This window comes from Bos javanicus, chromosome 2, assembly GCF_032452875.1.
Source record: "Bos javanicus breed banteng chromosome 2, ARS-OSU_banteng_1.0, whole genome shotgun sequence".
Lineage (NCBI taxonomy): Eukaryota > Metazoa > Chordata > Mammalia > Artiodactyla > Bovidae > Bos > Bos javanicus.
The window spans coordinates 103,170,037-103,182,961 of NC_083869.1; the positions used below are offsets into that span (position 1 = coordinate 103,170,037).

The window sequence follows — 12,925 nt, forward strand, 5'->3', positions numbered from 1 at the left end:
TGCACTTCCTGACTTCTTACTTTCTATTAGAGTGTATCATGCTTCGCTGCTTAAACTTTAGTTTGGGAAAAACCTAGCACTTTTCCAGTTTTTCCTCCATCTTCCACATAGTGTCTCAGAGCTGAGACTAGTACCACATGTGTGGATCAAGAGCTTGCTCTAAAAAAAGAACGCTGAATTTTACCTTGCATCAAGTTATAAAATGTGAAGATCACATTCTATAATGCCTCTGGTTTCATAAAAAGAGATATGTATGAATGTAATTTTTAGCTTTAATTTTTTATTGAATTATACATACAGAAAAGCATATATATATATATATATATAAGGATACTGTATGATAAATTTTGACAAACTGAAAACACCCTTGAACCAGCAACTGGATCAGAAAACAAAACAATGCTAGGACCCTAGGAGCCCCCCTCATCATGTTTCCTTTCAACCCTAGCACTCCCCAAGTAACCAGCACAGAAGAGTTTTGTCTGTTTTTATATTTTATACAAATGTAATTGTATCATATATACTTTCTCACATCTGGACTTTTTTTCACTCATCATTTATTTGTGAGAACATGATGTGTGTAGTTGTAGATCAAATAGAGGAAAACAATAGAATGAGAAAGACTAGAGACCTCTTCAAGAAAATCAGAGAAACCAAGGGAACGTTTCATCCAAAGATGGGCACAATAAAGGACAGAAATGATATGGACCTAAAAGAAGCAGAAGATACTAAAAAGAGGTGACAAGAACATACAGAAGAACTGTACAAAAAGGGTCATAGCATTTAGTACCATCATTTCATGGCAAATAGATGCAGAAAAATTGGAAACAGTGGCAGACTGTTTTCTTGGGCTCCAAAATCACTGCAGATGGCTACTACAGCCATGAAATTAAAAGATGCTTGCTCCTTGGAAGAAAAGCTATGACAAACATAGACAGAATATTCGAAAGCAGAGACATCACTTTGCTGATGAAGGTCCTTATAGTCAAAAGCTGTGATTTTTCCATAAAGAAGGCTGAGTACTGAAGAACTGATGCTTTCAAACTGTGGTGATGGAGAAAACTCTTGAGAGTCCCTTGGACTGCAAGGAGATCAAACCAGTCAGTCCTAAAAGAAATCAGTCCTGAATATTCATTGGAAGGGCTGATGCTGAAGCTGTAGCTCCAATACTTTGGTGACCTGATCTGAAGAGCTGACTCACTGGAAAAGACCCTGGTGCTGGGAAAGGTTGAGGGCAGAAGGAGAAGGGGATGACAGAGGATGAGATGGTTGGATGGCATCACTGACTCAATGGAGATGAGTTTGGGTAAACTCCGGGAGTTGGTTATGGACAGGGAGGCATCCATGGGGTTGCAAAGAGTCAGACACGACTGAACGACTGAACTGAACTGAAGTGATTCTACTGTTGCTGGGAATTTGGGAGGCTATTACAAATATTATTACTATAAGTATCCCAGTATATGTCTCTCGGTGAACTAGCACTTCTGATGTGTATATAATAGGAATGGAATTGGTGAGTCCATAGGGTATGTATATCATCAGCATTAGTAGATACTATCAATGCTTTTAGAAGTTGTTTACATAAATTTGGATTCCCATCAGCAGACTATTAAGTTGAAAAAATTTTAATCTACTTTTTAAAAAAATTAAAATCTATCCAGATTCTATTTTTAAATACTAAGTTAGTAGACTTTTACTATGAACTAAAGAAAACACACAAAGAATTAGTTAGGTTAGATGAGAGATTAGAAAACACTTTGAGAGCTGGGTAAGAATAATATTTATAATGCAAGGATTTCAAAAGATGCTTGCTGGATTCTAGTTTTTATTATTAGTAACTGTCTTACATGAGACCACAAAAAATGGTTGCATTTACTGAAAACATCTTTATTCTAAAATAGTGTACCAAGACAGTATAAGGTGTAATCATATGGCACTTTGAAGAAAATATTGCTAGATTCCTCCCCATGGGGAAGTGTTGATAACATGGTGACTCTCGGAAACTAACAGTGACCTCCTTTCTTCAGCAATCTTTAATTTCTTAAAAGTTAACTGAATTGATGGACCTAGGGCTTCCCTGGTGGCTCAGTCAGTAAAGAATCCGCCTGTAATGCAGGAGACCTGGGTTCGATCCCTGGGTTGGGAAGGTGCCCTGGAAGAGGGGATGGCAGCCCACTCCAGTATTCCTGCCTGGAGAATGCCCATGGACAGAGGAGGCTGGCAGGCTGCAGTTGATGGGGTTGCAAAGAGTCGGACATGACTGAGCAACTAAGCACAGAAAACAAAAGTGTGTTTCTATAGAATACAGACAGGGTGTTGGTTGGAAAATCTTTAATGTTTCTTTCAGGACATGAATTATTCTCACATCCTGGAGGTGTTGCTTGGAGGCATACCGAGTTCTGTTCTGGACTTAAACACTACTAACTTCCCAGCTGACCACTATGATAGCAATCTCACTGTGCTTTCAAATATTACGTTATGGAGGCATTTTGTTGTGTGAAACACAGAGCTTGCTGGTTACAACTGAACTGAGCCCCCAAACTCACTTTTAGTCAGTTTCCACAAAGACTGTCATAGAATTACCTACCCCAGGAAGTTTGTCCTAAGATGGATTTAAAACAGTGACCTGAAGTTCAGTGTTTCTGAGCTGTCCGGATCCACACCACTGAGCTACTAGCTTCTATGAAATGAAACTATATCCACTCTTTGGTAACCTAGAAAGATCTTTCAAGCTTTGACATTTATTCCTTTTTTTTTTTTTTTTACTTCACTGAAAGCGAATTCCATCTTACCTGGGTGTTTTCTGAGCAGGAGCAAACGCCAAAATTAGTGATAGGTTCTTCTCCACTGCTGTCCCATTTTCCCAGACTGTTTTTGTTTAAACACCTCCTGCAAGTAAGAATAATTTTAAAGTGAGGTGTGTGTATATTCTCGTGTTTATGTATAAGCGGGTATTTGATATTGAATTCAGGTATAGTTCTCAGTTCAATTTACCGATTTTTCACAACTTGAAAATACATTGCACTACCATTTCCAAGTGATCTGACATGTGATGGGGGAATGAGGGACAGCACTTAACGATTAAGCAGTGCTGAAACCAAAGCTCATTGCCTCAATGTGGCAGGATGGAACTTCTTGATCCCTTTATTTTCTTTGCTCTTTTCATCCTCTCCTCTGAAGAGAAAGGGATTTTTAGAAAAATAATGCACTAATGTCAAGTTTGCACGTGTCATGTACTATCTTTGAAGTTTGAATTTTTGTTACTGTTCAGTTACTACATCATTTTGAATAAGCAACACTGCTGCTGCTGCTAAGTCGCTTCAGTCATGTCCGACTCTGCGAGACCCCATAGACGGCAGCCCACCAGGCTCCCCATCCCTGGCACTCTCCAGGCAAGAACACTGGAGTGGGTTGCCATTTCCTTCTTCAATGCATGCCAGTGAAAAGTGAAAGTGAAGTCGCTCAATTGTGTCTGACTCTTAGCGACCCCATGGACTGCAGCCCACCGGGCTCCCCCATCCATGGGATTTTCCAGGCAAGAGTACTCGAGTGGGGTGCCATTGCAACACTATATAGTGCAAAAGTCTGGGGACTGGAGTCAGAAGACATGGGTCTTGGCTTTAGCTACACAACCTACTCTCTAGATTTCTTTTGACAAGTATCCTAGTTCACACGAGCCTCAGTTTCTTCATCTTAAAAATGAGATTAACAATTCACAGGGTGGTTGTGATTGTTTAATGAAAATATGTATACAAACAAACTTTACAAGTTAGAAAGCACCTCTTACTATTTCAGTATAGCATCACCACGGAATGAACTAAAGGCGATAGATAAAGTCTTAAAAGATAGACTTCAATCAGAGGGCTGACCTCCTCACTCAAACAACGCACATTCACCCATCCACACTCTTCCACATACATGAACACACATGCATGCATGTGCACACACACTGGAATGCTGGGGAAAAAAAAAAGAACTACTTACGGATCACTGATATTCAAACACATGTTGTCAATGCCAGGGAAGCTCCACATTGCTGAGACCAGGTCTTTTGTGCTTGGGTGATAATTTCTATAATATTAAAGGACAGAAACAAATTTATGTTTCCTTCACTAGAGTTCCATATTAAACTCATGCTCATGAATAATTCGAAGAAATGACATATGCTGCGTACAGGACTATTTTCTTAAAAATCTAAGAGAGATGTAGACTCAGAAAGAAGGTCACACAAAAAATAAGCACATGTCTCTATTTGGCTGTCTTATTATTTTCCTGTCACATGCATTTAGTGATCACCTATTGCATATATAACATTATATTATACACAATTCTGATACTGTTATTCTGTATTTAATAAAAAGTTATTTGCCATGTATTACAACAGATTGAGAAGCCATACCTAATCTGGTTTTTCTGATTAAATATTCATTAAAAATAAAAATCTACCTTAACTTTATTTTTAGACAAATACAAAAACTCTTACAGTTGTTTGCTGGTGAGGGAAGTGTCATGTGATAAATCAAACTGTATATTCCTTTGGCAGGATCAGGAATTGTGGCTCCTGAGTTCTTTATTCTTCAGCATTTTATGACATTCATTCAGCCACAATGCACCTCTGGAGGCACTGGGAAAATGTTGTTTCAGTTAAAGGGAAGACACTTACGCATAGAATGTTGTCTGTTCCGAGGTACCATAAAGAGATGGGGTGATTTCGAGCTCTGGATAACTGCTGCTGGAACTTCTCAGCGTGCCGAGGCCCATGGCAGTTGTTACAAAGACAATGGGGAGAATAACCTGTGCTATGAAGCCCTTCCAGTTCCGGCGGGTGTGATGGAACCTCTTAATGAGAATAGCCATAATCTTCTTCAATAACAGTTCAAAACCAACCGATCTCTCTCCTCTGGTCAGGATTTTGTCTGATTTTAAAAAAGAGAGAGAGATTTAACCTGGTTATGGGAAATCTTGATAAATCAAGAAATAAAGTAACTTCAAAGACCATGGATCCTGCTTATTTAACTTATATGCAGAGTACATCATGAGAAACACTGGGCTAGAAGAAGCACAAGCTGGAATCAAGATTGCCGGGAGAAATATCAATAATCTCAGATATGCAGATGATACCACCCTTATGACAGAAAGTGAAGAGGAGCTAAAAAGCATCTTGATGAAAGTGAAAGTGGAGAGTGAAAAAGTTGGCTTAAAGCTCAACATTCAGAAAACGAAGATCATGGCATCTGGTCCCATCATTTCATGGGAAATAGATGGGGAAACAGTGGAAACAGTGTCATTTTATTTTGTGGGGCTCCAAAATCACTGCAGATGGTGACTGAAGCCATGAAATTAAAAGACGCTTACTCCTTGGAAGGAAAGTTATGACCAACCTAGATAGTATATTCAAAAGCAGAGACATTACTTTGCCAACAAAGGTCTGTCTATTCAAGGCTATGGTTTTTCCGGTGGTCTTGTATGGATGTGAGAGTTGGACTGTGAAGAAAGCTGAGTGCCAAAGAATTGATGCTTTTGAACTGTGGTGTTGGAGAAGACTCTTGAGAGTCCCTTGGACTGCAAGAAGATCCAACCAGTCCATCCTAAAGGAGACCAGTCCTGGGTGTTCATTGGAAGGACTGATGCTGAAGCTGAAACTCCAATACTTTGGCCACCTCGTGTGAAGACTTGACTCATTGGAAAAGACTCTGATGCTGGGAGGGATTGGGGGCAGGAGAAGAAGGGGACAACAGAGGATGAGATGGCTGGATGGCATCACCAACTCGATGCACGTGAGTTTGGGTGAGCTCTGGGAGTTGGTGATGGACAGGGAGGCCTGGTGTGCTGCGATTCATGGGGTCACACAGAGTTGGACACGACTGAGCGACTGAACTGATGCACTGAACTAAAGACTATGGATGAATGGTGTAATGTGACACAGTAGGAAAAGCTGATATCTTAAAGATTTGGATTTGAGGTTCAGCTCTTCACTGATTGGGCTTCCCTGGTGGCTCAGACAGCAAAGAATCTGCTTGCAATGCAGAAGACCTGGGTTCAATCCCTGGGTCAGGAAGATTCCCTGGAGAAGGGAATGGCAATTCACCCCAGTATTCTTGCCTGGAGAATTCCATGAATAGATAAGCCTGGTGGGCTACAGTCCATGGGGTCACAAAGAGTTGGACATGACTGAGTAACTAACACTTTCACTTTCTTCATTGATCAGCTATGGGCCTGAGTCTCTCCATCTTAAGAAGCATATGTAAAAGTTCTTTGAAAATTATAAATTACTATACACAAAATATTCTTTGTCATATACATAGTAATTTTAATGTCAAAGTGAGACATCTAGAATTTTATAAGTGAATATTGTCCCCAATCTCCTAAAGTCTCAGTGCAGAATCAATATGTATTACTGACTACTAATATTCAAGAGGTAGCTTCTATCAGGAGATTGGACTCAAATAAAATGAACAAGAGAGCAAAACATCAGTCTAGTATAACTCATCCCTGTTGTCGGTAACTTGGTGACGGTAAGTCTAATTGGCTCTCATTATGGGGCCCAATCAGAGAAGGCGATGGCACCCCACTCCAGTACTCCTGCCTGGAAAATCCCATGGACAGAGGAGCTGGGTGGGCTGCAGTCCATGGGGTCGCTAAGAGTTGAACATGACTGAGCGACTTCACTTTCACTTTTCACTTTCATGCATTGGAGAAGGAAATGGCAACCCACTCCGGTGTTCTTGCCTGGAGAATCCCAGGGATGGGGGAGCCTGGTGGGCTGCCGTCTATGGGGTCACACAGAGTCGGACATGACTGAAGCAACTTAGCAGCAGCAGCAGCAGCATGGGGCCCAATGAAGTCACCTTAAACGTAGGAAAAGGAAAATGCTCTCCTCCAAAGTACAATTCTAGTTCAAGTACTTATTTGTTGCATTCTTTTTAGAAATCTGGACTGACAATATGGCGTTTTAAAACTCCATTTTTACCACTTTAGTCACAGAAAAGATCTCATTGGAAAAAATGAGATCCTCCCTCCTCTCCAACAAGCCTACCCCACTCCCATGTCTTCTGAGAGTGAGAGCCACACAGCAGTGGAGGTCATAAATGGTGGCTTGGGTTTTTCAGGTGGCTCAGGGGTAAACAATATACCTGCCAATGCAGGAGTTGGGAGAGACACAGGTTCAGTCCCTGGGTTAGGAATATGCCCTGGAGAATGAAATGGCAATCTACTCCAGTATTCTTGACTAGAGAATCCCACGGATAGAGGAGTCTGGCAGGCTAAAGTCCATGGGGTTGCAAGAGTTGGGACACAACTTAGTGACTGAGAATGCATGTCTCAGTACTGCTCATACAACAAGTAATTTCAGCAGCCCCTCTAAAAATAGTTTCAAATATGACATTTCTTCTGAAGGTCTGCCACCAAGCATTCCTTTACATGTGATAAAATGACAGTATTTGTCAACTCTGTGGATATTTTTAATCCTCCATCACAAATTATGCGGCACAAAAATCATGATCTTCATTTAGCTGATAAGAAAAAATACAACGCTGCTTAATTTAAAATGAATTCCAATTAAATCGAGTGAACAAGTTTAAATGAGAACTCATATCTCTGCAAAGGGGAATTGCAGAAGGAGCTAAATATTGTAAGTTAATTAGTATGCTTTTCTGTTTCTTGAGAAATTACATGTCGATGACTTACAGGTGTATCAAATGGAGCAAATATGTGCTTTCTAAATGATAATGTCAAGGAGGGGAACATTCTGACTGAAGAATAGTTTCAAATTATGAGACAAATGCAGAGGCAAATGCATAACATTTGCTTCCTGAAGCAGCTGACCCCGCTCTAAGTCCTCAATTCCATAGTCTCAGCAATGGTATTTCCAAAAGGTGACATCTGAGGAATCTAGCAGAGGACAAATGAAACTCCCATGTTCCAGAGTTATACAAACACCAGAGATTATATTTTCTGAATATTAGAGTCAAGCAAATATTTAATCATAAGTTCTATTCCTAGAGATTTTTCCCAATTTAAGCAAACTCTTGAAATGACTACTCCATAATTTATACATGGTTTTACTATATGCTTCCTTAAGTAAATAGTATTTCCAAAGGCATAAACTAACTGTCAGAGTATAAGACAGGATAAAAGCTATTTTCAAAAGAGCCCAATTCCTCAAAGCTGTGACAAGTAACAGCATTTCCCAAACATATCTTGTGTGAAGACTTGGAGGTGGGGGGGAACCTATTATTATAGATTCTTCACTGTTAAGTCCGACTTCATGAATTCAGTGCATGCTCAGATGCTTCAGTCATTTAGACTCTTTGCGACCCATGGACTGTAGCTTGCCAGGCTCCTCTGTCCATGGGATTCTCCAGGCAAGAATACTGGAGTGGGTTGCCATGCCCTCTTCCAGGAGATCTTCCCGACACAGGGATCGAAACTCCATCTCATATGTCTCCTGCGTTGGCGGGTGGGTTCTTTACCACTATTGCCACCTGGGAAGCCCTGTTGGACACCATCAATTATATGAAGTATTGAACTTATTGGACACAACTAGTTGGAATAAGTCATATCCTGAAAATGATTTCTCATAGCTAGACAGGATACACATCACTACCCTAACAAGGAAGTTCATGTTCTTCAAAATATTTTTGCAATAGGGAATTCAATTTGGTTTGATAAATATTTTGTATATAAAAATAAAGGTTATATTTCTTTAGTCTTTTTAAATTTAGAAAGTATAAAGTTGAATTAAAAAATCTGTCCTGTGATTTTCTCATTTATGCTGTTCATTGGAATTAAGCAAAATGTGTACATTAGATTTATTTTACCATCTCTGTCTGTGAAATTGCTGCTGCTCACAGATAAATCATCAGGGGTTGAGATGCCATTGGTACTGGAACTTCCGATTTTCTTTGTTGTTAAGTGCTCAAGACTCCTATTATTTTTTTGTGACTCTTTAGTCAAGTTCAGAAAGACCTAGAAAGAGAAGCAGGAACACTTCATTAGCATAAAACATGTATGTGTTTTCTAGCTTTTAAGCTCAATTTTTATTTTAAATTTTTGTCACATTTATTGAGACTTTAAAGGAACATATTCATAGTAAAAGATATGTTTTCTCTAAGTGAAGCAACATGCTTGTTCTCAGAAGTCAGTCTTACATAAGAATGGTACTGAGATAATTTTAAGATTTTCTGATTTGGTAAAATGTTTGTTTATAATTTTTATATAATCAAAACTATCTTTATTTTTGTTTCCCTTTACTTCTTAAAACATTCATTACAAATTTTTTTTTCTTTTTAAAAAGAACTGTTTATATTTATTCTAGGGGAACAGCAAGTTAATCAGCCTCAAGCAAAAAGGAAATGTCCAGGTGTACCTCTTCCACGGTGGTATCTGAAATGCCATAGCACCCAATGTTGAGGTCACCCAGGCCACTGTCCAGGGCTCTCAGGAGTGAAAGATAGGCCCCTGAAACTTTGGTGCTAAATGGAGGAAGCACGTAGACAAGTTCTCCCCCGATGTCCTCCTTGAGGTAGGCGTCAGGGAGATGTGACTGGATCATTGCCGTCACAGCTGTGGTGTCACACACTGTACTTGCATTTAGATTTGGACTCTAGAGACGAGAAGAGAAGTTAAACACTCCCTTGTCTTCACATTGTAGGGCCCAAGGGCCCCAGTCAGAGGGTGGCGAGTTCTTTTAGGCCAGTACAGACCTGTGCCAGGGAGTATATCACTTCTCTCTTGCTCCCTGTCCCACTGGGGGTCCCTATGGTTGTCTGTCAGTCACTATTCTAGGGCTTGTCTCCCACCTCACCCTGTCCCTTCTCCAGCCTCCTTGCTCACCTCCTCTCTCTCTCTCACCCCAGAAACAACAAACATTCGGTTATTCAATGCTTCAGGCTCAGGAGCGCTCCCTCCTTCGGGTCTTTGCAATTGTTCCTTTGCCCCAGATAGTGACAGGGCTCACTCTCTTCTTGGCCTTAACTCCTGGGTCATCTGTCACCTTCTCAGAGATGCTGTCTACTTAAAATGGCACTTCCTAGCGTTCCCTATGCCCTTTCCTCTGCTTTGTTCTACCCATAGCAGTTATCACTTGCTAATATTCTAAATTATATACTTATCAATTTTACCACGCGAATTCCCCACACTCCCATCAGAACATAAACTCCATAAGAGCAGAGATCTTAGCATCATCAGTTCACTGCTGTATCCCCAGTGCCTAAGACAATGTCTTGGGCACATATTAAGATATCATATATAACTAATAAATAAAATTTTAATTGAATTAAGGAATGTGACAATGAACTACTTTTTCTATTTTGGGAGTCGCATTAGGATGATAAGATATAAAATAAATGAGAGTAGTCATAGCATATACATCTTGCACAACATAGATAAATAGCACTATTTGAGATAGTAAGGGAGCCTTAGAAACTAAGCATTTTTGTTCTTTGAAGATGTGAAAGCATCACTGGTCTGGCTGAATCAGTCTCCACATTACCAGTCGAGGAACACTGATCAGAAAGTGAATATGTGACTGCATATTCCTTCATTGGCTTTTTATAGAGCAGAAAATCTAATTTTTAGCCTTACAGGCTGAAATGTAGGGGAACTAACAGGCTGATCATTCATCAGTAGCCTTAAGTATAGACTTTCTTTTATCTAGTACATTACTTCTCAATGTGCAATCCCAGACCAGCAGCATCAGTGTCATATGGGTAATGTGGACCTTGGTAGAAGTGTAGTAAATTCTAGAACCCCTTCCCAGATCTACTGAATCAGAGACACTCGAAGGTGGAGCCAGAAGTCTGGATTTAACCAAGACCTTCAGTGGTTCTGAAATTTGCTCGAGTTTGAGAAACATGAATCTAACATATTAATAGTGAATTTTAGCAATGTATGAAGTTGGACAGATTCTACTTCTGTTTCATACCAAACTGAATTTATGACCCTACAATGAGGTATAGTTTCTCTCCTACAAACCTTTTTCTTGGTGAGTGTGAGGTGATACCCATCTCCAAATGCCTCCTTGAGATAAAACGGTGACCCGCAGCAGCGCAGCCCTCCTTGCTCCAGGAAGGCAATGCGGTCACTCAGCACTTCAGCCTCATCCAAGTGGTGTGTCGACAGAATGATTGTTCTGGCTTGAAAACACAGAGAACAACCCAAAATGAAAAATGAAGCTACAGTTGCCAAGATATACTGAGTTAAAATAAGTAAATCCTGTGATTTATGGAGAGTCACATTTTATGAGCTAACTGAAACACTGATCAGAGGGGCTTCCAAAATGATCGAAGAGAAATTCAGAAGGGGTGTTCCTAAATACCTGAGGCAGGTTGCGGGGGGTGTTCTTGTAAGTTGACAGCAAATATGCTCTAAGGCTAACTGTCCATACTCTGTAGTGGGGGCTGCTGCTGCTAAGTCACTTCAGTCATGTCCGACTTCTGTTAATCCCTTATTCTGTTCCCTTGGCTTCACTTCCATTCTCTCTGTGTGTGTCTCTCTCTCTCTCTCCCCCTCCCTCCTTTTCTTCACTATGAAAAAGCCATAATTTTAAAGACTTTTTGAAAATTTCTCTCTGATTAATCCACTCCACTCTGATTGCTCCTTTGCCTCACATCCTGCTAGCACTTATTTAGTCTGTTTTCAGTTTATTTTCGTTTGTGTATGTTTGGTATCTCTAATTAGATTCTAAGCTCCTCTAGGCAGAATTTGGAACTTCTGTTGGATTTGCACACTCTCACAAAGGTCAGTTAAGTGCTCAATTCACAGTGGGCTCTACATAATTATACACTAATTGATCCAGAAATTTAGCTAGGAGAAGACAAGACCTGGGAAAAGGAAGAGCACACCTTAGATGTTTAACAGAGATTATAAACAGAAAAGACTTCAACTTGTGTGCTTGCATCCCAGAGGGCAAAACTATAACTGCTGGCTGGAGAAGTTATAAGAAGGTACTCATACCAGTTTTGTTCTTGGATATAACATCCCATATACTTCGCCGAGAACATGGGTCAACGCCAGTGGATGGTTCATCCAGAATTACCACCCTTGATCCTCCGATGAGAGCTATTGATATGGATAACTTCCTCTTCATTCCTCCTGACAGTGTTCCAACTCTCTTATGACGATGGCTATATAGTCCAGTATCTTTTAAAGTCCTTCAGAAATGATGGGCAGTGGTTATGTTTTACAGAGTATTTGAATTTTGGAAAAATACAAAAAGCACCCTAAATAAGAGGTATTCATTAAACAACTATTATGTGCTCAGCAAGGTAAACTATTGAGGATTCACGACATAGTTTTCTGTTGTTTATCATCTAGTTGGAGGTATAAAATTAATACTAAGAAAACACCATAAGGACTATATGGTTCATTATTTTATTCATTCATTTGACAAGTATTTATATAGAGAGTCCCTGCCTGTTTTCTGCCAGACTGTGTTTTAGGTGCTGTGGAACAGCATCGAGCAGATAATGTTCCTAACCCATGAGGAGATGATGATATAGTATAGTTGTGTATCAGGAGTAATGCAGGGGAAATTCAGTTGATAAACATATTCCCAAGAAGATTATAATTTTCTATTTTATAAGTGTAATAAAAAAAACAAATAACACCGGGTATATGAGATGAGTGCCTGGGGTGTGCTATTTTAGGCATCTGTTTTACACATGGTGGCTCCCTCAGAGAAGGTGATGTTTGAGCAGGGACCAGAGGGGTGGAGTAAGTCTAAGGGCTGTCTGGAAAACGCTGCTCTATGTAGTGGGAACATGGGCGGCCCGGAGGCAGGAGCAGGCCCAGCGTAACTGAGCGTGCACCTGGGCGAGCATGCCTGGAGCAGAGTGAATGGGGAAGAAGCAGAAGGAAATAAAATCAAAACCGAGATTGAGGGCAGGTCAGGAAGAGTCTCACAGGCCTCCATAAGGACATTCCT

General features: G+C 40.2%; 1 protein-coding gene across 1 annotated transcript in view; it reads right to left on the bottom strand.

The window, feature by feature from the left end:
• ABCA12 (ATP binding cassette subfamily A member 12) overlaps positions 1-12,925 on the bottom strand; it is a 168,665-nt gene that overhangs the window by 36,334 nt on the left and 119,406 nt on the right. The window contains exons 28-34 of the mRNA XM_061431073.1: positions 11,956-12,152; positions 10,975-11,135; positions 9,368-9,604; positions 8,820-8,967; positions 4,664-4,916; positions 3,985-4,071; positions 2,793-2,889 (exon numbers count right to left, since the gene is read on the bottom strand). Of these exons, the coding sequence (XP_061287057.1) occupies positions 2,793-2,889; positions 3,985-4,071; positions 4,664-4,916; positions 8,820-8,967; positions 9,368-9,604; positions 10,975-11,135; positions 11,956-12,152 (1,180 nt within the window). The remainder of the gene's footprint in view (positions 1-2,792; positions 2,890-3,984; positions 4,072-4,663; positions 4,917-8,819; positions 8,968-9,367; positions 9,605-10,974; positions 11,136-11,955; positions 12,153-12,925) is intronic.